General features: G+C 46.4%; 2 protein-coding genes across 15 annotated transcripts in view; one reads left to right on the top strand and one right to left on the bottom strand.

Annotated features, from left to right (window-relative positions):
- The window catches only part of LOC143348878 (ELAV-like protein 2), a 44,192-nt gene that overhangs the window by 942 nt on the left and 17,707 nt on the right, over window positions 1-25,543 (top strand). For 3 of the 14 annotated variants that reach the window (XM_076779576.1, XM_076779572.1, XM_076779566.1), the window contains exons 1-2: window positions 20,671-21,511; window positions 24,507-24,742. In XM_076779576.1, coding sequence (XP_076635691.1) covers window positions 24,547-24,742 — 196 coding nt within the window. In that variant the 5' untranslated portion in view covers window positions 20,671-21,511; window positions 24,507-24,546. Of the gene's footprint in view, window positions 1-12,657; window positions 13,846-14,714; window positions 15,206-20,669; window positions 21,512-24,506; window positions 24,743-25,543 lie in introns of those variants that run through there. The other 11 variants (XM_076779578.1, XM_076779575.1, XM_076779580.1 and 8 more) reach the window with 8 other exon arrangements.
- On the bottom strand, window positions 701-6,595 carry LOC143348919 (cytosolic carboxypeptidase 6). Its single transcript, XM_076779655.1, has 8 exons — window positions 6,417-6,595; window positions 3,052-3,416; window positions 2,552-2,988; window positions 2,287-2,490; window positions 1,624-1,847; window positions 1,254-1,449; window positions 845-1,179; window positions 701-767 (listed from the first exon to the last, which is right to left on the bottom strand). The coding sequence occupies exons 1-7, from the start codon at window positions 6,436-6,438 to the stop codon at window positions 876-878; spliced, it is 1,752 nt and encodes a 583-aa protein (XP_076635770.1). The 5' UTR covers window positions 6,439-6,595; the 3' UTR covers window positions 701-767; window positions 845-875.

Below are 25,543 nucleotides of genomic sequence, written 5' to 3'. Positions count from 1 at the left end.
TTACGATACGCGAGTTTCCAAAAGGATAATTTTCCATTGCGGTGTTCCCGAACGCGAGAGAAGTCGATTGTTGGAAACGATTGATTTTCACGCTTGTTACTTCTCTCGCGTTTATTTTGTCGATCTAGTTACATCGTGCATTCTATGCGACGATGTAACTATTAACCCTCGTCGGGGGACTCCCGGGGCCATTTGCATCTGTGCAAACTATATACTTTAGAGTCGTGAAATTTTTATTTTTATATTGTAAAATCAACGACAGCAGTGAATTTTTAAATTCGATTAGAAACCTTATATTTGGTTTTTGGGTCAAAATGGACCCGTGTAAGCTTTCATTTTTATTTGTAAAATTAACGACAGCAATGAACAATAAACTTTTCAATTCGATTGGAAACCTTGTATTAGATCGGGGTCAAACTGGACCCGTGAAAATGATATCTTTCAGAATCGTGAAATTTTTATTTTTACGTTGCAAAATTAACGACAGTAATGAATTTCTCAATTCGATTGGAAACCTTGTATTATGTTTCGGGTCGAAATGGACCCGGAGTCCGCCGTTCGGTCGCCGAGGGTTAAATCGACAAAGTGTAAATAAAGATTGTTTATAGATGTTCTTTTCAGCGTATTTGTTATATATTTTATACAAATTACAACTTGGAATTTTAACGATCGGAACAAAATTTGATAGCAATCTTGTATGTCTCGTACGATTAATTACCGTCTACCGCGACTTTGATGTCCCCGGTTCCGTTGATAGCCCTGAATCGCTGTAACCGAAGGGGGTAAATCGTGTGAACTGAGCCGTAGAGAACAGTCCCGGGGCTTCTTTCGAGAAGCGTTTTACCTGTCGATGTTGGTCAGAAACGTCCTAGTAGCTATCTCTTGGACTTGGCGCGTTTGTGGGTGACCTTTGCCCTGTTCTTGCCGGTAGCCAGCTCCAAACCGCCCCTTGTCAGCTGATTGAAATCGATAATGGTGAGCCTAGGCTCGGCGGGATGTCTCGACGGCGGCTGTACCCTGTCGAGCGGTGCCCCGGGGCTCCGGAACCTGTAGCTCCGGTTCCTGCACCCGCCTACGCCCGTTCCACTTCCACTTCCGGTCCCGAGCTGGCTCATCCGCGTGCCGCTCATCGATCGGTAACCGCCGCTCGCCGGTGGCTCTGCCTCCTCTTGAAAGTACCTACCGATCGAATCAGTTGGGGATTCAGAACGAATCAACGATAGGAAACACTATCATTCTACGTGCCCAATTACTCGTGAATACTGGCTAGATGCATGGGAGCCGGTGTCCTGGAGGTTCTTGCTCTAGGTTCTTTCAGAGTACGGTGCCTGGGTCGCGATTGACGATTCTTCTTAGTCGAGGGTTGATCGGGTAGACCGGCTGGTATAAGGCCCATCAGTTTGTAGTATTCTAGAAAAACCCTCGCCAGATTGCGTCCCAGCCTGTAATCTGTGAGTTTGATAGTCAAGATTCTTTCGTCATCTATATGCAGACTAGGCAAACTTTGTTTTCCAATCTCAGTAGGTTATGAATTATTCAATGCCTCCGTTTGGTCCAACTAAATCGTAATTGAACGACGAAGTTTGTCGAGTCCGGCTCGATCGATCGAGTTTTAAAGGATACATCCTTCCTCCGTGTAGGGGAATATGCCAGGCGTCGTCTTTCTATTGTATCCGTACATCGATACCTCGATGCTGTAGCAGTTGACGTGTTCCTTCAGAATCGAGCACAGATAACGTCGCGCGGTCCCGGACTTGTGAGGGTCCTGATTGTACATCGTGTTCCCAATCTCGTAGTCTTCGGCGTGTTGCGCCAGCAACTTCGGTAGAACGATGTGTCTCTCGTACCTGAGAGGCTGGCAGCCATTGGTTAGATAGTGTCGTGGCGTGGGAATTCAATTCTTATCTCTTTTTGGCTACTCCAGGTGTTTCTCAAAATTGTTCTCGCTTAATTGGTGGACTCCGTCAGAGACTCGTCATCAGAGGGCTACGCTCTCTCGTAAGCGATTGACTGACCCCTCCGTTCCTATATATACGCTCCTCGACTAGGTAGGACTTTACTAGCAGCCAGACTCTGCCTTAGACGACGAAGACATTGGATTGTATATAATACGAACGGTGGGAGGGGTCGGTCAAACGCTTGCGAGAGAAAGAGCTTTCAGGCCCTCTGGTGGCGAGTCTCCGAGGGGGTGAGGCCACAGTACTCTTCTGCACTTTGACTACGTTAAGTTATCGAAACTACGTACATCGAAGGTATATAAGTTACGAGAAACGCCTTTGGATTTACCTGTACACATCGTCGTACGTGTTCCCATAAACAAACACCCCCGTTGCATTGGTGTGCGCGTGTAGATCCAGAACGCAGTCCAGAGGGGTCCTAGTGTTCTTGTCCAGGTTCTTCAGCATCGGTTTTACGGCTACCAAAGCTGGATGAAGCCAGTCGGAGATTTTGTTCCACGAACGATTCAAGTCCGCCCCTATCGACGTGGATCTTGGAACCAAATCGATTATCAAGTCGGATCGTTTGGAGGGTCAAATTGTTGGCTACTTACCTGTAATTACCGAGGAAGACACCGTCAGGGTTGAGCATGGGTATTATTTTAAAGACGACGTAGTTCCTGAGGACTTGGGCGATGGGGTGGCAGCTGACCAGGAAGTCCATGAGACCTTGGCAGACGAAGGAAGAGGGCGATTCACCCGGGTGAACCCGGGCGAGGACGACCACCACTCTTCTAGGGTATTCTTGAGCGTCGTCCAAGTTAGATGTTATCGTGACCAGGTCGATCTTTCTCTTTTGAATCGAGGTGGTCAGGGTTTCTCGTCTCGTGCAGGTTAATCTGGCGCAGAGGTTGTCCAGGTGCCCTAGGTAGCGGCTGTAGGAGTATGGGTAGCTCAGGGCGAACTGGTAGACGTCTTCCTCGCGATCGAAGGCGAAGGCGAAGCTCAGAACGTAGTGGTTTTGGTGTTGAGCTGATCTATAGTAGAACACCTAGGGGAAGATGCACGCTGATATCGTTATTCAATCGTCATTCGCGCAAAATTGTTATTTAACTTGGTCTTTGGGGATCCTCTGCCACTTGGGCTTGGTGCTGCTCTTCACCAGGGGAGTCATTCCGTTCCTGAACAGACTGGCGCTCTTGGACACGTTGACGATGTTGAAGACGACTCTTTGATCCGCTTTAACGTTGTCCACGGTGAAGTTGAACCACAGACGTAGACGGGGGTTGCAGGTGTCGGGTCGTATGAAAAGATCGTACTCGAATTCCGAGATGAGCTCCACTCTGCCCAGATTGCCAGTCTCGAAAGAGGCGTCGAAGCAGATGTGTCCTTTCTTCGCCTTTCCACTGTGACCAGGCGGTCGCATTATCATTTTGTTCACGTTCCCCAGTCCACCCTCCGTGTCACTGTCCTCGCTCTCTGCAACAGTTTCGTTTGTTCATCATTCTCACAGTTTCCAAGATGTTCTTAATGCCCCCTCCCAATTTGAAGATCGATTTCGTGACACGAACCGGCTCTTTGATAGAGACTGGTGTGCTCCAAAGGATCGCGACCCTCCCCCAACGCCATCCTCTCTCTGTCGAGCAAAGACACACGCTGATCCACCGGGCAGAAGTCGCGAGAGTAGACTGACTACCTTCCCCGGGTGCTCTGACGCCGTAGGCGTGGGTGTACGTTTGCCCACCTACGCGATAAAGTTGAAATCGTGCACGTTACGGTTAATTCCCGTGTCGGTTCTCGTGCAAGGAATCTCTCGTCGCGGCGTTCGTGATTTCGCGCGGTTCGAATCCCCGGGGGAATCAGGTTGGCGGGAATTCGCGTGGCTGCCACGCGTCAGAGATCTTCCGTGGCCCCGACAGCGGGTTTGAAAATCGTTTGCGGTCACGACGAGCGCCATTCGATCGAAATCTAAACGAGAGAAGGGTAGGTGGTGGGTCCAGCCAGATAGACTTCGACTTTTCCCATCCTAATCTAGCCCCGATCACGTGGGAACCGCTCGAACGCGGCTAGAGCTGTTGCTTCTCGTCACGAAACGATCGGAATTAAAACTTCTACAACGAACTTTAGATTAGTATTCTCTCTACCGTGTGAATCTCTCTACCTTGCTTCGTTTAGTTACTTTTGCTAAGCGTAGGAAGCGAGAAAGATCGGTAAAGCCACGACCATCGAACAGTCGATCGAGCGCTTGCGAGAGAGACGAGTTCGTGGCCCTCTGGCGGCGAGTACGTTAAGACGATGCTGTTAAATGTTTCAAGGAAGAAAGCCAGAAGGCCCACGTGGCTCGTCCAAAGACACGTCACGTTTGTTCCGTGAACTCGTGTCTCGTAACTTCCAGTTTCCCCTCCCCACTGTTTCTCTATTCTCTGTGAAAGAAACATAGTCTCTCGCGAACGGATCTAAATCGAGATCGATCGATGTCTATTTCCATTCGAGCGCGATTCCCGTCGGACGTAAATGACGCATAAAAGTAAGTTTCGCGATTATAGCCAAGCGACGAAGAAACGAAACGAACGAAGAAAGGAGAGATCGTGCACGGTCGTAGGCTCCGCGGGTCGTTTTGCGTCAAGATTGCTCGGTTCTGTTATCAATGATTCATTGCCTCGAGGGGTTGAAAGCAGCAACGTGTTACACCACACGTGAACTTTGCGTACCCAGTCAATGTTAGTGACCGACAGTGACTCGTTTTCCATGTGTCGGGATAATCGTTCGACTATGGAAAAATGGAAAATTTCTCTGGTGTATTTGAGCTGGTCGTGACAAAGGGTTAAGAATATTCCACCCATTACATCCTGAAAAACTACCAGCAACAACGCGTTTTGATTAGGGGGGCGAACTTGGCGACCAGCAGACTTATCTTGCATGCGTTGGGAAATTGTTCTCCCGTGGGAAAATTAACAATTTTTATGGAGTATTTGGACTGGTTTTCTCATGACAAAGGTCCAGCAATATTGTTCCACCCGTTACATCCTGAAAAACTAGCAGCAACAACGCGTTTTGATTAGGGGGGCGAACTTAGCAACCAGCAAACTTATCTTGCATGCGTTGGGAAATTGTTCTCCCGTGGGAAAATTGACAATTTTTATGAAGTATTTGGATTGGTTTTCTCATGACCAAGGTCCAGCAATATTGCTCCACCCGTTAGATCTTGAAAAACTAGCAGCAACAACGCGTTTTGATTAGGGGGCCGAATTTAGCGACCAGCAGTGACTTATTTTGCATGCGTTGGGAAATTGTTCTCCCGTGGGAAAATTGACAATTTTTATGGAGTATTTGGACTGGTTTTCTCATGACAAAGGTCCAGCAATATTGCTCCACCCGTTAGATCTTGAAGAACTAGCAGCAATATCGCGTTTTGATTAGGGGGGCGAACTATACGATCGAACACTAGTCGCGACTGACCATTGGTCTCCATTTCATATAAATTTGCAACGTCGATCGTCTCGAAAGATATTATAGTTTATTATATTTTTGCCTGTCACCCTCTGCTGGTCCACCCTTGTATAATCGAAGAAGGGGTAGCGAAACACCAGTGGCAAACACCTTGTCCGCAACGGGACAGGCGTTCAGCCTCCCAGGAAGCGACTTTTCACCATTTGCCCGGGCAAATGTCCGCGGCGTGTTGTTTCGCCGCGATTACCGCGAGGGGGGGATGGATGGGGGGAGAAAAAAGGAAGATACTCGGAAAATTGGAGGGAAAAAAAAGGTCTGAGGATGCTCTGGAACCGACGGTTAGGAAGAGCAATTAAAAGTGGGACAAAGAGCCCGGAGAAGAGAAGAGCCGCGAACAATTACTGGAACAGAGAGGGAACGAGTGGGCGGGGGAGGGACGCGGGGGGACAGGACACACAATAATACGCGCCACTGAACTCGCGCTAAATCTTTAACAATTCCGGGCTACGTGCTCTCCGAGGGAAAAACGGAAGCTTCGATCGTTACTTCCAAACAATTTTATTCGTCGAATTAGATGAATTTACGCGAGACATTGGTAACTCACCATCGTTGAGTCGATTTAAAAATTCTTCTCTTTCTCTGTTCGTGATCACTCTCTGATATCCGATTTCCTTCTGTCGTTAAAACCCCGGCCGGAAGTCGGATGTAATAACGAAGAACACGGAATAGGATTTACGGGGGTTTCGCGAGGCGAGAATTATCATCCAACGTTTGTCAGGTTGCAGTTGAGATTCTCGCGTGACCTCTCGCGAACGGATTCGATCGACTTGACGGATCACAGAGGAGATCCATCGGAAACGACGTCGAGATATAGGGGAAACACGCGGTTGGCAGGTCTGTGTAGGTGCGGGATCGCGTAGGCGGGGAGAGATCCTCGGTAACGTGTTAACGTGCTCGCGTTTCAGTCACGAACGGGGTTTCCCCCGAGCTTGTTACGAACTCTCGAAGACGGATCGAGCATGTACGTACCAGTCTCCTCGGTGTCGGACATATCGAGAGCGGCGGGCCTGACTTCTGACTTGTCCCGGGACTTGGTCCACGCGAACCTCCAACTTCGCAGACTGGACGACACTGGGGCGGCGGGTTCACGCTAGGTTTCCTTGGTTTTGTTGAATCGATACGTGTCCCTGTGTCTTCTTTTCCTCCTGTTTTCGTCCTTCGTGCACCGGGGAACTTGCCCTCCCAGGTTCATCGCACCCGTGCAACCCCTGACGACTCTCTTTGTCGAACAAACAACGTTCTGAAAGGGCGATAGACCTGTTACCACTGGTTCACAGTGGGTTACATTTGGGACATCCTGTGGGACACGAGCATTAGATGCTCTTTGGTGTTTTTGTATAGTCTTTTTATTTAGAACTACCGAGACAATAGTATTTATTTGTGATGTGGGGTCCTGTTGATTAGAGGTAGAAAAGGGCTCATCAGACGCCGGGACATTGGGAAAAATTCTAATGGGGGATTCTAAAGGCCAAAATAAGACGAAAATCAAGAATACCAATTTGTCGATGAAGGCTTCGTTAAACAGTTATTAACGTTTAAAGTTCCGACCCTACTGAATTTTTTTTCTCGAAAGTGGGTAGGATTTCGGGGGTATGTCTGTTGACCAAAAATGATCGTAATTGACCCCAGAACCTAGAAATAATTTTTTTTAAACGATTTGAAACTTTTCAATTTCGCCGAAAAATTTCACCTAATCGAATTTTTTTCTGGAAAGTGGGTAGGATTTCGAGGGTATGTCTAATGACCAAAAATGATTGTAATTGACCCTCGCAACCGAAAATAATTTTTCCAGAACGAATTGAAATTTTTGAATTTAATTCTTAATAACTTTTTAACGAAGCCTCCATCAACAAATTGGTATTCTTGATTTTCGTCTTATTTTGGCTTCTAGAATCCTCTATTAAAATTTTTAGGAGGTAGGAACAAAGGGTAGGTCGAACGCTTGCGAGAGAGTCGAGAGCGTAGCCCTCTGGCGGCAAGCACGCGAGCTGATGCCACAGTATTAGATAAATTAATGCATTCATTCCCTCGCAGAAAGTTATAGTAAATTTTCAAAAATTCAGTCGAGTATTAATTTTGATTAGAGATTAGGACTGCTTTTGAAACGACTAGTAACAATTGTATCGTTGGATCTGGTGTACCATTGTAACTACCCCTGCGTGTAAGGGTTTAATTCGATTTGGGTGGGGTTAAGCACGGAATTTCGGGGCGAAAACAGCTCTAACGAGGTCGGCATGGATTTAATACGCGTGAGCGCGGGAACGCGTAATCCGCGCGCGTAACGACCCCGGGTCGATGGCGTGGGGGGGTGCAGAGTAGGCGGTGCACCGGGGTGCAGCCTCGTTCCCCGGGTCCACGCGACGTTCCGTGCACGGAGGGAACGCGCGAAACGAGCCTGAGTCGCGCATATCTATCTTTGGCCAGGCTCCGGGATCCCGGATGAGCAGGCGCAGCTATGGCGCGGGCTACGAGAAGGGGATGGAATTATGGAAACTTGGTTGCAGGGGGACGTCCGGAGGATACTTTCCCGGATAGTTCTACCCCCGTCCTGGGTACGCGTAACCGTGTTAACCGACGTCGGTTGATCGATGAACCTGCATAATTCCCACAGACCTGAGCCTCCTGCTAAACTTTCCTGGGTTCCGCGAACTTCTCGTGCAATTTTCGAAACGAGAACGACGTTCGGTTTTACTGGTCGGTTTAGAAACCTCGCTGGAGGCTCTCTGCCTTGTTTATTTTAACACTGGCAGAAGTGGACAGGATGATTTGTAATCTCTAATGAAAAGTGTAATATATTTACTCGACTTTTTGGAGATTAATTAAACATTTATTTCTACTGCATTATAACCCTTAAATTCACGAGGAGATTGATTTATTTTTTGGTATCATTTATTCTACTTTTGGGACTTCAGGTTCCTTTCCACCCCCAAAGGTTGGGCAGACGTAATTAGGAACAAAAATCGTGCCCTCCAAACAATTTTCCAATCCACCCTCAAGCGCCCTCCACAAGTTTAAACTAATAATTGTTTAATATAAGTCAATGTAACTATTTGAAAATTTGTGTAATCCTCCATTAGTTTATTATTGTTTAAATACTTTAAGGGGAAGTTGTTTTCCATTTACCAGTTTGGTAAAAATCAACAGTAAGTAAAGCAATTCAGAGGGTCCATTTAAGGGTTAACAAGTGCAATGATTGTTGCAAATATACTTGTGTTTCAACAGCTTGGAATATTTAGAATGTTGGTCAGCATTGAAGACCTAGAACTATCAACAATCACAGTTGATAATTATATTTGGAGAAATGTATTTATCCAAATTTAAATTTGTAAAAATCCAGTGGAGTATATTCTTTACAATTTTTATTATCAATAGTGGAGTATACTTTTAACAATTTTGTATTATCAATAGTTGGAGTATATCGTTTACAATTGTTACGATTAATAGAAATTACGACAGGGTAATTTTCTAGCGTTAAGATGGAGGAATATGTAAAATTTTAGTATTTTTTGGGGACCTGAGAGTGTTGGTCCGGGTTTGGGTCGCTGATAGGCGTGTGTTTGCTCGTCGCCGGTGAATGTCCTCCGCTCCTGGGCTTTGGCTGGGGACTTCCTGGTGAACCCTTCCCGTCTCCACCCTCCCGCCCCTCCCACGGAGGGAGTAGAGACGCGAAGAGAGAGAGAGAACGCGAGAGAGATCGATATTCGAAACCCCCTGTGCCGCGTTGGGCACCGGAGCTCCTCTCCCGCCGCCCCACACGCCCAATGGCGTAGGAAGAGGGGGCAATTGGGCTAGGTGCTCCCTGTTCCCAGGATACTCGACGGAACGGAAGTTCGGGACAAAGAGGAGGAGTGTTATAAATTGCCCGGGACGGGATTCGGGATTTACGCGGCATCCCTCTAACCCCCTCGCACCCCCTTCGTCCCCTGCTAGGACTGTCTGGCTGTCTTTTTATCATCGTGACTTTGATCGAGCCCTGGGAATATATTTCGACCGATCGTTCACCATTTTTATTTGTTTATTTACCAGAGGGAACAAAACGAACGACAATCATGGTGTCTTTAATTGCACCAAAGAAATTTTAACGATAGATACTGGAATAAATGGGAAATAAATGTTTATTCTTTTATAGAAAATTTCGATCATTTCGATCACTTCCGGTAGTTACAGTGTTAATTCTTGACCTTCGCTTTCAACTGCATATATTTATACTCGAGCAAAAAATACAGACAGTGTTTACCTAGGCCAACCTGGTCCCCCCCATTAGAAATACGTGTTGGTTTCCGTTGGATCGAGGTATATTTAATCCGGGGGTCCCCGAGACCAGATTGACTTTTCGCTGTCTACGCCCCTGATGCCGTCTGTCCCCGTACGCATGCTATTTACCATTAGATTATCATCCCTTCATTTTTTTCTCTCCCTCCCTCCGTTTGCGTTCTTTCGATCCCCCCTTTTCTGGGGGGCAGCTCTTTTCTCGGCGCAAGCTTTTTCATCCGCGTATCTCGTATCTCGTAACGCGTACGTAACAGGGTGGCATCGACCAATTATTTCTCCCGCGATGATCGATTCGCGCTCCGTAATTCCGGGGCTGAGTCATTAGCGGGGATCCCCGCGTGGCTGTTCGTTAACTCGCGCGGGGCAATAACGCACGGAAACGATATTCGCGCGGGCCGCTAAGCGTATCGATCGATCCTCTCGTTTGGGGTCGACGATCCTCGGTAAAACGATAATCGAACTGCGCGATATCTCGATTGTGGTCGACGATCGTCGATAAGATAGTTCGATAATCGAACTGTGCGATTTCTCGATTGTGGTCGAGGAACTATCGATACTCGAACCTTGGGCAGACATTCTTCCACGCTTGGGTAAAGGTTATCCCCCTTGTAATACAGACTAGGACCTCGAAGCTCAAAATTTCACCCCCAGAAAGCATAATTTCGAATGTAATGATTACTTTTTCCGATCAACTACCCTAGTTTTATTCGAGGCACGTGGATTCATTAATGCAGCACGTGTGCTCTTAAGATTCCACGCCAAGGGTTGCAATATTCTTCCAGGTATGTAACCCCCGTCTCAACGCACGATATTTGCATACCCTCGACAAAATAGAAGAAACCTGAGGGGAGGGGGCAGAGAAAATAAGAAAGAAAAAGTCAAAACGATTACGAGTTCCCAGTGAAACCCGACAATAGCGGATTTTCAAGCTTAACTCTCCCGGAAAATTTCGTGAATATCCGCGCGCGTTAAAAGGACGTAGAAAAGGGGGTTGTGAGGGGGTGGTACTGTGTGCGTGGTAAAGGCACGGGGAAAATTTGGCCGCATTCGCACGGTCGAAAAGGTCTTCTGGAGGGAGGTCAACCCCCGGGGAACGGGATTTCCGTTTTCGGACGCGGCGCCTGCGTCCTCGAGCTCCCCGTCAACCCTCTCCTCCCTCGATTCACCCCCTTTTCGTCGAGCCTCTCTCGTCTACGCGCGGAACCTGAATTTTCTTCCCTCTGTTTCGACCCTCCACCGGCGCTTGCGCAGCTCCGCGAACCACCCCCGCGTCTCGCCATTTTTCCCACCCCTCGAATCCAACAGAGACGAGAGAAACGATATTTCCCCGTCGAATTTACCGATCCAGGTTTCACCACGCAGCCATTTAATTTTTTAAACGAGCACCTCTGCTTTGTTCGATCATTTCGGCGTGTTTTCTCAGTAGTATTTATTAAATGGTAGCGGTAACATTGAGATTTCGGAATTAATTTGTTTAGTTTGGAGTCTTCTAGTGGATAGATCTTTGCTTTTGTTTTTGGTGAACATTCTTTCGATCAGTATCGGTGGCTGCGAGGTCCAGAAGGTTTCCGTAGAGAGCAGCCATTGTTTACCACCCCCCCTCGACGACGCGTGCGTACTTCCTGGCCACCCTCGACTCTGTACTCCTTCCCTCTTTCACGACTTTTTCTCTTAGAATTATCCTAAACTTCCCCCTCACGCAGTTCCCAGATTTTTATAGAACCAATATGGTGGAATTTGGTCACCCCTATTATTTTTTGATAGAACCTCAGAGGTCTCGATATCTAGTAGGTCGATGGACTTCAATATTTATTCATTTATTTATTTGACTGGAACCCTTTATGGAGAAGTGGGAATGAAGGAGCACAATTATCTGAGGATAAATTAACCCTTAAATGAGCTCGCAGAGGGCTGCAATGGCTCCAATAATCCACTTGAGGGTTAAAAAAATATTGTGAAAATAAATTTAGATGGAAACAAACATTATAGAATAATTTATGAGACCCTAGTTTTGAGAAAGAGCATATTGGGGGTTGAAATAGTACTATACACCTTCTTTCTAAAATAATTCCACCCTCTATAGGCCATCTTTGCACCTCAAAAATGGCCTCAAACCTTGAAGACACTTGTTCTCAAAAAAATTCTTTTCGATAATCTATAGTTGGTGCAATTTCCATTACATTCACTCAAAAAAGTCCAGGTTTCGAGCCATAGTTTCGTGAAAGAGTGTATTACCTTCCTTCTAACCCAATTCCACCCTTGATACCCATCTTTACGTCCCCAAAAAATGGTCCGAAACCTTCAGGACGCTTCTCAAAAGGATTCCGGATTCGATGACCCACGCAACTCGTGCAATTTCCACCGTATTTACTCGAAAAACTCCAGGTTCCTCGAGACCCTGGCTGGGGGGGATGATTTTCGTCATCGTTCTTACCGCGCCCAACGAGTTAACGTCACGATTTCGAAGGGGGTGGCGGCGCGTTGGACGGTCCTGGTTCGTCCGCGCAGTCGCGCAGCTTTCTCTCGAATTCTCATCTCTCTCTGCGCATCCTCCCCCACCCTCGCGGTCAACCATGGCATCCGGAAGATGCAGTCATTGCCTCCGATTTCCCAGCGCACGCGTACACCGTCTATTCCTCCCCTCCGCGATTTCCATTCTTCTCCGTTCACCGCGACTTTTTTCGCCTTTCTCCCTCCGTTTTTTTCCTCCCCCTTCTTGATACGTCTTAGGGGTATCGGAGGGTGCATTCGTTGCCTCTTTCCCGGGGCGCCTGCGTGCATTCCAACGCCTCGCGCGTTCCCCTCTCGCTCGATTCCACGCGTTTCGTCTCGATCCTCCGCCCCTCGTTGACTCCCACCCCCGCGAGCCTGGCCAGAACCGTACGGGGGTGGCGATTGGCGGCGACTGCTGGCTCGCGTCAGTTTAGTTACCGCACCACATAAAGGCATTGCGTTGTAGACACCGTTTATACCCGCAACATTCTTACTATTTGCTTGTACATCTCTCTTCATTTATTGAAACCCCTTTAATTCGAGTATCTTACCGTATCGTTGGTTACATATACAAAAGTCGTCCTCACCGAATATCTATCTGTACATCATTTTTGCTTTATCCCCCCGCCCACGTGTCAGATAATCGAACGTGTGTCTGTGTTCGACCTTAAACTCCGGGGTTAACGAGACCGAGAAAGAATAAAGATAAAAAAAACACGCAAAAGAGCAAGAACCAGCCTGCAATAACGACCAACAGAAGTAACAATCGACCAACCGGGGAAGATACACGAGAAAAATTCGCTTCTTCCACGTGCGTCCACCGTCGGGGATCTTATGATTTCGTTCGTCCCTCTGGACCACCCTTCCTCGATCCCTTTTCTTTCTCCCTTCGACCCTTGGACCCCAGCCAACTAGTCGAAGATCGAACTCGATCGACGTTCGCGCCCTTGGCTCCGACTCGGTTTAAAAAAAGAAACAAAAATATATCACGCGATCCGGTTTTTGGTGAGCGAAAGGCTAACGGAAACTCGTCGTCTGGAAGATCCTTTAATCGTGAGAAGAGGCCCCGCCGGGACGAAAAAGAGAGAAAAAACACGGACGAGAAAGGGAGAGGTAGAGGGAGAGAGGAGAGTGAAAGAGAGACACTAGAGGGTGTGTTCCGCGATTTCGTCGGTCTTTTTTCCCCCCCACCCCCTCCGCCCACCGTTTAGGAGTCAAGTGTTCCGCGTGAAAACTCGATGATTCGAACTGATCGATAAATATAGTGAGCAAGAATCGTTAATCTCGCGGCTCCCCGGATCCACGTTTAAATTCGAACGATCCGCGTAAAAATCGTCGGTGTCGAGGGAAAGATAAATCGAACGCACACGCACACAGACACAGACGTCGTTTAAAAGAGAAACTTTAACAACAACAAGCATCGAAACGAAGTAATAATAGTAATTTAAAAATAAAAAAAAAAAAAGAAAAAGAAAGAACAAAAACGAGAATCTAGTTAATATAGATAAAAATTAAAAGAAAAAAGAGATAATATATTAAAAAAAAAAAGATAATAATTAAGAGTAACCCACCGTCGTTTCGTTCTACGCCCAGATATCGGCATCCTCCAACCACTGATTTTCATCGTTAACCGGTATGTTAATTTGTTTCTTTACTTTCGTTGCTTCTGTGAACTTTCTGACGTTCGAATTATTATTATCGTTCTATTATTATATTGTTATATTATTGTTGTTATTATTACCGTTATGATTGCAAGTATTTATTATCGATCTCTGTGTACCATCGATCTATGTGTTTTTGGTAAGCGCGGCTGTCAGGTGTCATTAATATATGTTTCTACCCCCGATGCATCCTCGATAACAGGATGCCTTTCGCCAGCCATGATCATTATCCTTTCCCAAACCTAATCTCCTCGCGATCTTCTGGCTCGATACGATTCTACATGTGCTTATAAAAATAGCAAAAGTTATCTCGACGAGTGCATTTATGTGTCTTTTAAATTTAAATGCTCAACAAACTTTTGTGTTTTCGTTTCATCTGAAAATTGTGATTCAATTTAAGTGAAACGATTTAATATGTGATTTTTTAAAATTCAAGTGGTCCAAATTCTCTTGTGTTACCATTTTATCCCAAAATTGTGATTCGATTTAGGTTCTTTCTGACGAAATGTGTTTAAATGTGTTTTTAAAAACAGCAACAATTATTTTTAAAGCACATTTGTGATTTTTTTAAATTTGAGTGGTTCAAAATCCTTTGTGATTCGATTCAGGTTCTTTCTGACGAAACGATATAATATGCGTGTTTTAAGAATAGCAAAAATTACTTTGAAAGCACATTAGTGATTTTTTAAAATTTAAGTGGTCCAAATTCTTTTGTGTTATTATCGTTTTATCCGAAAATTGTGATTCGATTAAAATTTCTCCTGATGTATTTAGTATGTGTTTTTAAAAACATGAGAAATTTGACCAGCACACTTTCGAGTCTTTCTAAAATTAAAATAGCTCGAAATTCTTTTCTGTTACCATTTTATCGCAAGATCGTGATACGATTTAGGTTCGTTTCGATTCGAGTAGCCTAGAAACGCATCAGCTGAGGTATTCCACGGCGCAGTATCGCGGGCCATAGAAGTTTGGGCGTGGCAGGGTGGAAAGCAACGCGGCCAGGGGATCGCGAGCGCTCCCGTTCCCTTTGTACTTTCGGTTCGAAACTCCCGAAATATGCCCTGAGATAAGCAACAAACAAAGTCTGAGAGAATCGAAAGGAGAGACAGACGAAAAAGGGAACGTAAAAGACAAAAGGATCGTCTCGAGGACGGTCGAGTGCGAATAACATGAGTTCGGTAACAGGATATGACCGGGAAAAATGGCGAGAGTGTGCATGAAGGATCAAGCAGATCCAGGATGGAGCAACTGGCACTGCGGGTCCTCGTGGAGGACAAGCAGGAAGTCTCGAGAGGGACGCTTCCGTCCGCGATGATGGCCTCGATCACAATGGTGCGTGAGAGGGATTAAGGGCTGTTAGATAGTGCGATGATGACGATGATGAACGTTTTGAGAGACAAGTATATATCTCTTTCTTCCGTTTTCCTGTGTTTTCTAACGATTTTTCGTTCCTTCGGAGAAACTGAGGGGGTGCACATTTATTTCGCCGCTTCGTGGTTTCTTTTAATCGTGAACAGAGATTCGAGGGATGGTTTCGGAGTCTGGACGTGGCGATAGGTTCCCCATAGAGACGCCAAAAGGGGTGCAAAGTCCGCATTCGAAGGGAAAGAGTGGAAGGATGGAGAATTTTGATCCAACGAGGAGAGTCCTCGGGATCGTTTAAACGTAGTCTTTTAGATATTTGCGATGGAGGCTTTATTACTATCTCAACCCTACGAATTTTAAGAGAGGAAACTCAGATCTAACCATTGTGACTGAAAACGCTGAAAATAAAAGCAATTTTCTAGAATTTTTGGGGGAGTAACTTTGAAACTTTTTCTAATTAGTGTTGAATGTTTTTGAAAGTACATTTCTTGAAGTACTTCTTGTAAAAATTTAATGGAAAAATGTTAATTATTATAGACGTAATAGGAAGTAGAGGAGGTCTAAAACGTATTTAAAGTTTTGCCAATGGAAAATAATAATAAAGCTTGCATCCTGAGTATTCGAAGACCAATTGCAGCTAAATTTTCTCAGAAGAAGATGACTAGGTAGTTGGTATTTAAAGGGAAAGAGTGGGAGGATAGACAAGAAGAGAATTGAGATCGAATGAGGAGAGTTCTCAGGCATTGCAGGCTTGTGGATCTAGAGATCCTGTTCAAGAAAATAAGGGGCAAATACTTGATAGTCTTTTAGTTATTTATGATAGAAGCCTTATTATTACTTTAGCCCTTCGGGTACCACTCTCGATCTTCCTTCTTTTTGCCAATTGCACACAATAATAAAGCTTGCATCCTAAGTACCTGAAGACCAATTGCAAACACTTGATAGTCTTTTAGATATTTATCGTAAAAGTTTAACCCTTCAGTTACCACTTTGAAGCTTCCTCACATAAGAAAGCTTGCATCCTAATTATCCGAGGACCTAGTTTCGACCTAGATTTTCTCAAAAAAGGATGCCCAGGGTCCACAAGTTTAAACGACCTCGAGGACTTCTGCACTCTCCTCCTCGTTGGATCGTCCTTGTATATTTCTACGGAAAAATGCCCAGCCTGGCCGCTGGAAATATCAAAGATTGAGGGTTGCGAACCCGGGGTGGATGATAGCTAGCGAAGGAGGATAGAAAAGTCCACGAGTGGGAGAGAGAGGAGGGGTGGTTTCAGCTAGTTGGGGAGGCTCGTATTGATCGTTCCTGGGTCCATGTGACGCGCCTGCGTTTCGCCTTGGGGGTAAAATCGTAGCGAGGGTAAACTATGGAGGAGGGAGGGTGGAAGAAAAAGAGCCAGAGAGGGAGAGAGACAACGCTATCGCCGGGGTTCATATACCCCCAGGGCAACTGCAACGTTCCTACCGACCAATCAATGGAGCTTCTCTACCTTTCTTCGCCCTCTCTCTCTCCCCGTTCATCAGTCATTCTTTTTCCCTCGATCTCTTCCTCCCTTTTCGACGTTCGTAATATGATTGCATCGCACACACGGCCCCCTCACACCCCCCTTCCCCCTCGGCAGAGTTACGAGACACAGCATTAAGTCCCGGGTTTATCTTTCTCTGTCTACGCGGATGTATACCCACGCACCAATTTGTCGAAACTTCGTTCGAGTTTAGAGACTCCCGATAATCCTTCCGACGAGTTATATCGACGACGATGACGGTTATAATCGCCACTCCTCGACGATCAACTTCGCGACTAGGGCTGAATAAATCATCGTGCACGGTTACTAATTGCGCGTACGCGATGGACGCTTCCGGTTTTTTGCGTACAAACTAACCGTAGATCCTCTACGTACCTGTCTGATCATTATTCAAAGTCTAGGGTCCGTAAGTCCTCGCCATTCACGCGAAAGTTTCGCTAAACTCCGCTCGAATTTTAAGAAATCATTTCCTCGGACACTTGTTCGATGTAATTGCTTAATAATTACAGTCTAATACTTGGTATTTTGTGTAAATTGTTTCGTCGTTAACGCGTTCACTGTCTGGTCTCTCAGCGGCGTATCCAAAAGCGTGGCGCTATGACCCGTACACGTGTCATGGACAGTGAACGTGTTAGTACTGTTTTAATTCGTTTTTTTAGCAATTTTAACAGCGCAAGATGCGTTAAATCCTGACCGTTGGATCGTTTTCCTCGACCTGGAAGCGTTTGTTTACGTTATGCAATCGCTCCACGCATACTTCGAGGAGCGTCGTAGGGTTTCCTGGTATAGTTGGCGATATTATCGTCGCCTCGCGAGAATACGATCGCGCGAACGACACACGGGGCTCGTCGTCCGCAACCACAGGGAACCATCGGATCGATCGATCGCGCCTTAATTAGCGGGGGCGATTACGTCCTCGCTCGATCGATTCGCCGCTGTTCCTCGTTTTCAAGCAAACGCTCGTCCAAATCGTCGTACGCTATATTTCGATGCTAATACCTCTGGCCACGATCGATTTCGAAACGTTGAACCGAACTGGTCGCGCCTCCATTTTCTTTTTCATCGTAAATAAATAATAAAACACGTGGAAATATTGCTTCAATGGAATATCGTTCGATATAATCGATTGTACTTCGATAATCGATTACACTTCGATAATCGGTTACACTTCGATAAACGATTATACATCGATAAATCGATACTTTCGTTATTTTCTCGATCGATACATCCTTCATAGAGGAGGATACATTTTTCCCGACGTTGGGGTATTTATATGTCCATTATAATTCTTAATCCAGGTGTATATTTAAGCTCAGTATTTATGGACGTATCTATGTCTGGCGCTGCTTCAATGATGAGGTCGCATTGGCTCGAAAACTTTGTTCGCTAATGCGTTCGACGTATATTTTCTCTATTGCAAATTTTCAAAAATTACTCCTCCATACCCAAGAATTTTTCCACAGTTAGAGGACGATGATTTCATATTAGAAAATGAATTTTTATTGAAATTGGGGTAGTCAACCCTCTTAATATAGAAAGTATCTTCTCAAATCTATATTTAATTTCGTTTAAATTTAAATATTGAAAAGTAAAGAGCTCGCAACGAGCCAGACTTTCATCGCTGAGCATCGGAGGGGTTGAAAATCGGTTTTTGGAGTCCGTTGGCCCCGTTTCAGCAGCGTTTCGCGCAGATTTCGGGGGGGCAGAGTAGCTTTTGGAGTAGTGATATCAAAGATATCGACGAATCTGTTCGTTCTGGGGGTTCAGCGACCCAGGAGAAACCTCACGGATGGAATTGTTGCTCCCGCGGGCTGGTACACGACGGAATTATGTTCGTGCACGTCGGATCGATGGAACGGAGGTGGGGCCGAACCCCGAAAAGCTTCGACAGCTGGATCATGACTAAACGAAAGAGGGTACGGCGTTTGTCAACGCTAGGAATGATTCACGATCTACGATTCCTCTTTTTGATCCATACGAACGTAAATCTTCCATGGAACCATTCGTTACGAAAGATAATCCCCCATCGCGTGAAAATTGGGGTAAACTTGCATATTTACAAAATCAAAGGGGGGTATAAATTCCTCGATACCAATTTTTCCATGATTTTAGTATTAAAATGTGAGTTTATCTCTGTCCCAGGAAATAAATATATCGTAAAGCAGTCGATTCTCTCGGTTCCATAAATAATAAGAAAACTCGTTCGTCTTTCCCCCGGTTTAAAAGTAGTTTTTCCAATCAGAGAATCGACTACTGGGTCAACTACCCTTGCATCGAAGCGCTGGAATAATCTTCTATTTTTATCCCTCGCTGCATCGAACGATAAAATAACAATTTAACGAATAATTTCTCCGTGGTTTCCGGAAACTTGCACAGTTACAACTTCCCGTTCGTGCACCCGTTGGTTTTAAAGCTACGAGGAATAATGGACGCGCATATGTGTCCCTATTTTTTTTTTTCTGCATACCGTTTCGCATCTGTTACGAGTCCCGGGGTCCCAGCCTCGCTCCCTTTCTCCAGACAATACCGTTATGGTGTTTCCACGGCGTTGACATTGGGCTCGAGTCGTTGCATTAATTTTTTAAACGGCGAACATTTCGAATCGATCGCGACGAACCGAATTAGAATCGAAATTGGAATCGACCGTGTAAAGCCGCTTACAATGAAACGCTTTTGCTAGTTTCTGATACTATCGACGACGTTGTTTCCAGGTTATACACACGTAGACTTTTCCGTGTACCATCACCGCGTATATTTATAGTGTTTATACGCCGGATGTATTTATAATTTCACTCGTGGACAGTTGGTGCATGCACCAACGCGCGCCCAGCGTTGCAACTCGGATTCGTCCCGGTCCACCATTCCTACTAATCGATCTAGAAAGCCTCTATCGTCGTTATTTAATCGTGCCGCGTGACGCAAGATAACGGAAACGGATTCCCGAAAACACAGTCTCGCCGGTTGTTGGCACGACCGCCAAGTGTTGCTTGTTTCGTCAGCGGCGCATAATTTTGGCCCATCGTCGTTTCGAGCTCTCGATCTTCGCGCGATAAAGCCAGGGTAAGGTCAGGGATGCAGCTTCTTCGATCCTCTCAGCGCCTAGGAAAAGAAAAAGACCGCAAACTCCGGCCTAAAATTCTCCCATTAATGTTAGGGGTAGTTTCCCAAACGCGAAATGGGGTCTAAATTTCTCAGAAACCTATAATCGTAATACCGGAAACGAGAATCAGAACGAGATAATCGTAGAGGGTATACAGGTGCATCGACTTTTCACCCTTAAGTGGGTTAAGACCTCTCACCCCTTGACTTACAATGAAACTCGTACAAGTGTCGTCGCGTATTTTCCTTCCGCGAAAGGGGAGACAACGATTTCTTTTAAAAGTCTTTTTTTTTTTGGCAACCATCGGTAGTCTCGACGATGTAATTCGTGGTTTCGAGTTCAGCGATCGAGTGCGGGCTCGCGAGGGGTAAAAGGACTCTTGTATCGACGCGATAGCGTACCCGGGGACGACGGGGGTTAAAAACCGTGAAGGGTTGGTCATGATCTGACGCAGGGGGTGGTAGGGGTAGCAACGAGAGAGACAGGATAGCAATATCGGGGAGCCACGTTGCAAACATTTCGAGCAAAACCCCTTGCAAACATCTCGAGTTGGAATATCGTCCATACTCGTTAAATTTCTAGAAACTTTGTAACCTGATCTATAGAGTTTCCATAATTCGAAAGTTGGTGGAAACTCGAAGAAATTAAAGTGCACAGGGGATGCTAGTTCGATCGTCGATGGGAGGTCGCAGTTTATTTAAGAACGCGCATACGTCTCTTATTAGTTCGATCGGCAACCCCTTGGCAGGGAACGCGCGTTGGAGGAACGAGATACGTAATAGGACGAGGGGTTCGCGAACGGGCTTAGCCGAGGGTGCACGACCGCGTCCGAGCGCGGCCGAGTTTGACCGAACGAGCCCACCGAGCGGTGCAATCCGTCGGCGAGAGGCCGGTGTGTCCAGTCTCTAGGCAGCCTCCGCCCGTGTCGTATCGTTATTTCCGTTTCCTTAGTATAGTGTTTAACGCTTTAATTTCTAGTCTCGCGTAATCCTCTACAAGTTCATCACACGTTACGTACACACACTCGTATTCTATTGTTTGCATAAACACACACACATACACACATACACGCGTATACACACGTTTGGCGCGCATATATGTATCACGGCGTGTACACGTACTCACGGGCCCGTATTTTGTTTTCTCGACGAACGCGAGTACTTTGGCGGTCCGCGATCCACCGGATGGTTTTGCTCGTCGCTCCCAAAGTATTCGCGTCGCTGGTAAAAAAGTGAAATCGAAGGACTCGACGACCGCAGGAAGCGAGCATAAATGCCGATTAACGAGCGCTCGCGTCGTACTTTTCTTTCATTGATTTCCCCTTCTGTTCCGGGCGGCGGTGCGAGAGCGTGATAGTAGTAGGTGAACCATAGAGAAAGAGTTAGAGATCAGGGACGAAGCGCGAGAAAAGCGATAGACGCCGCAAACGCACAGGGCAGGTTCTCTGCTAGGTGCTCGGGTTCCGCGTGTGTGTATTTGGGGAAAAGCGATAAACGACGTCGAGGAAACACCGGGGGAGAGAAGTGTCGCGGAAGGAAAGTGTTTCTCTCTGTGTCGTTGCTGTGTGTGTATGTGTGTGTCTCGTGTGCTTTCGCGTACATCGATAAGGTAGATAGTGGATCCCGAAAGGAGGTGAAGAAACAAACAGGTGAGGGGTCTTCTTTTCTTTCCGTCATAGTTTTGCTTCCGATCCGTGCAGACGACGTGTCGTCTTTCGTTGGAGGGATTCGGAGCACGTGCCGTGCGAGGTTCGTGGCACATTCTCGTTCTCACCCTTTGCTTTCTGCGTGCTTTCGTCGTTCTTTCCCCGACTGTCTGCCCCCCTCCACCGACCACGGCACGAGCTACTGCGTTTTGCGTGCGTGCGTGCCTCCGTGCGTGCCTCCGTGCGTGCGTGCGTGTCACGTCCACCGTGTGTGCTTTCTCGCGCGGAAAGGGGCGTCGCGAGCGCGGGAGGGGTTTCCCTCGGAGTTGCGGAGGGGAGGGATCTCTCGTGCGCGCGGCACCAGAGAAAGGAGAGAAAGAGGGAGCGAGTCGGATAGCTGGCTGGCCGTACGAGCGACGGAGAGAGAAAACGAGCGCGGCAGGGACCGAGGAGTAGTCGCGCCTCGTATTGATCGGTCCCGGCCACGCGATTTTCATGATCCGTCGCCATGGCCACCTGGCCACCGGCCGAAGATCGTATCTGCCAGCCGTACATACGTGAAAATCGAACTTTAACCCCGGCTGGCGACCCACCTGCTACCATCCACAGACGTTCCTTCTCCCGGGAGATCTCGATGTTCGCGGAATTCTTTCGCGCTTTGGTCCGACAAAAGTAAATCGCTATTTTGAGAATCTGTTGAATCGTTGTTGGGAAATTAAATGCACTATTGTGTGCTCGAACGATCGAGGGATGGCATTGTTCGAGCTGCTCGAAACAATGCTACCTTTCTACAATGATAAATACATTCGGTTAAAAATAAATCTTGTCAAAATGTAACATAAATGTTCGACCTATTGTTTTTTCGAGTGTCTAATTTTTTCCAGTTAAAAAGGTTGGTTCCCAAGATCGACTTTCGATGGTCGTTGGGGTGGGTTTTCGCATTGTGCTCGCGTACAAGCAGCCACGCGTAACGTCCATTGTCGTGAAATGTAATGACGGTGCCCCGGGACTCGCGTTTCGAAGTCACAGGGCGAACGATACGTTTCTCGATGCTTCCTCCTATTCCGGGTACAATGAGGTTTCGCGGCTTTCATCGTGACGTCCTAAAACATCGCGATGCCGAGGAGAACGCGGATCGATAACGTTGAAGATGCGGGGTTACGATAAGTCTGACATTTTCTCCAACTCCACGATATTCAACCCCATCTTGCAAACGTAAAAATGTCGATTAATTTCTAACCATCGTGTCCATGATTTTGCAAGAAAGGTTTGCGTCCCTCGTGTAAGGTCAGCCACCCCTATCGAAGGCAGAATTTCATGGCGTAGCTTTCACCGTCCCAGTTTCTTTCTCATAGTCGAAACGTGGGCACGTTCGATGCATATAATAAAAGCTATCTATTATCTCCAGAGAGAGAGGGAGAGAGAGAGTGGTCAGTCGGATTGGGGTGACCACAGTTACGAGACAGAGACTGCACCCTGCGTGGGGCGGCCCCAAGGACAGCTGATACGAGCGACAGACACACTGGAGGCGGAAGGGAAAAAGAGAATTAAAATGTACACCGGTAGCCCGTGCCCGAATTGATATGTGTGCGTCGCGGCAGCTGTGTGTATTCGCCTTAACCATGAACACCATCGGCACCCCACGGCCATCGCCTATAATTCCCCCCTCCGCGCCTCTCTCCGTCTATTTTGCTCGGTTTCCGTCCCTTCGACTGTCTACCGGGTGTCTCGAGTGGAATTACCCAACAGTCAACGCGATACTTGCTTTTTAATTAACTGACCTCTCGCGATCTATTGTACGGAGAAAAAAACCTCGATACTTGTACAGGCACGGTCGGTAAGGAGGGCAGCATCGATTCGCGAACGTCGAGTCCTCGTTTTTTCGATGGGAGTATTCGATGTATTGTACGGAGAAGAAAACCTCGATACTTGTACGCACGGTCGGTAAGGAGGAGAGTATCGATTCGTGATGGTCCAGTACTCGTTTTTTAATTACCTCTTGCTTTTTCGATGGGAGTATTCGATGTATTGTACAGAGAAAAAAACCTCGACCTTCTTTTTACCCGCGATCGAGGATTATTAAATTTAAAAATGAATTTATAAATTAGAATCCTTCGATTAAAATTTGAAGTAGGACGGAGAGATTGGAAACACCCCATAGATTTCTCAAGCGTATCGAGCACGGTGGTTGGTCAGGAGGTTGGAAGGGGCAGCGCAAGGGAGAGTCCCGGAGCCCTTTAAACCAGAACCAGGGGGTCGTCGCCCCTTTAAATTATCCTCGTTTCTATCGGACCCTTCCCTCTCAGGCCTGCCAACCGCCACCACCGCCTGTTCTTTTCACGCTGTGTTTTGAAAGTCATTGTCAGATTACGTCAGCATCCCAACCCACGAATTTTCGCGAGTCGTTTCGAATTCTCGACGTTAAAACACCGTGCGAAGGATCCCGAGATTATTTACGATATTAATCGCATCGAACGAGATCGAAATTCTCGTTAGATTCGATCGTATTCCCAATGTTTTGTTTCGTCCCTGGAAAAAGTTACGCCTGTTGCTACGCAAAGTATACATGTACGGGCAAAAACAGAACGGTCCTCGCGAATTCGACGTTCCCCGAGTGTCGTGCGAAGGAAACTTGTGCATCGTGTACAGTGTTTTGGTTAGCCAGACGTTTTTACGTCCTTCGAGACTTTATTCCGTCGGCACGCGGGCTCTCGTGTGTTTATACTCGTCTGTTTTCTTCCCGTGTTCTTACCAACAGCCGTTTGCGTCTAATAAACTGACGTCTACGTGGTTTGAATCTCATTGAAAGAGTCTCCGACGATACACGGAGCTTCGATTAATCGATTCTTGGGTGCAATCTCGCCCAACGGCGTTGTTGCGATGGTCGATCTCGATTGTTCGATTTCGACGACGCGTGGTCGAACGAACGACCATTGTCGGAGTTCGATAGATCGCGATAATCGAACGCGACGATAACTTGAGCGTTTTCTCGTTTCAGATTTCGTACGTAGTTAGAGACGATCCGGTAGAAGAGTGCAATGATGGCGAACGGAATGGACACGGTTGTGCAACAAAACGGTGGTTCCAACCTCGGGCATGCCCCGCAGGAAGAGTCCAAGACGAACCTAATCGTCAACTACTTGCCGCAGAGCATGAACCAGGATGACATCCGTTCACTCTTCTCCAGCATAGGCGAGGTGGAGAGCTGTAAATTGATCCGCGACAAAATCACCGGTAAGTTGCTAACAAACTTACATTTTTCTAATTTTCATTCACCTTTTATCGATAATTATCGCCTAATACAAGATAATAGCCACAGAGACATAATAGAAATCTGTTGAGTCTCACAAAAATTTTTTAAAAGAAGTTCATCGGGTTGTTTACAAATTGAACGTCTTTTCTTTCCGCAGATTTTCCATTTTTCTAATTTTTATTTATTCGAGACACAATATTGCCATTTTTCAAATGTATCATCGAGCAACTAAATCTGTAGAATTTTACAAGAATTTTTGGGAAGAATGTCGAGTTGTTTACAAATTGAAAATCTTTTTACAAACTATAAAACATCATGAGAGTAGGTTGTGCCTTTCTGCACCATTCGAATGGTGTTTAGTCTCCACGGGGTTGCTGTTTGTTTGGTTCTATCTCGAAACGATCGGGGGAGGATAGGATCTCCTGGACGAGACGACGTTGATGTGCTCGATGAAAATTGTCGGATGGACAGGGACGATCGTCGAAAGTCGTCGGCAACGGACACCTGTCGATGGCAGATGTCAGCTATCTCGCTATTTACAGCGTTTCATCAATTTCACGTATGCAGTGGTCCACCCCATCAACTCCAAAACAACCCCCATATTCACCAGAATTACACGTTCACTACAATATCAACAACCACCACCACATTCCTTCCTAGACTCCTCTGGACAGTGAAAACTCATTCTAATTCTTCCAGTGTATTCATCAATTCTACTTTTTTTAGCTCATATCTTTAAACACTCTAAGATCCAGAGTTTCTCGATCATTGCGATACAATCG

This window comes from Colletes latitarsis, chromosome 12 (assembly GCF_051014445.1).
Source record: "Colletes latitarsis isolate SP2378_abdomen chromosome 12, iyColLati1, whole genome shotgun sequence".
NCBI classification, from domain to species: Eukaryota; Metazoa; Arthropoda; class Insecta; order Hymenoptera; family Colletidae; genus Colletes; species Colletes latitarsis.
This window is presented reverse-complemented; position numbering and strand designations above follow the sequence as displayed.

What these genes read in the sequence shown, in the direction of transcription:
- LOC143348919 (XM_076779655.1), bottom strand. Translation starts at nt 6,438, where the DNA reads ATGTCCGACACCGAGGAGACTG. An exon ending in GTCCGACACCGAGGAGACTG is followed by an intron (nt 3,417 to 6,416) that starts GTACGTACATGC and finishes AAACTGTTGCAG; the next exon opens with AGAGCGAGGACAGTGACACG. An exon ending in CCCCTACACGGAGGAAGGAT is followed by an intron (nt 1,450 to 1,623) that starts GTATCCTTTAAA and finishes TCAAACTCACAG; the next exon opens with ATTACAGGCTGGGACGCAAT.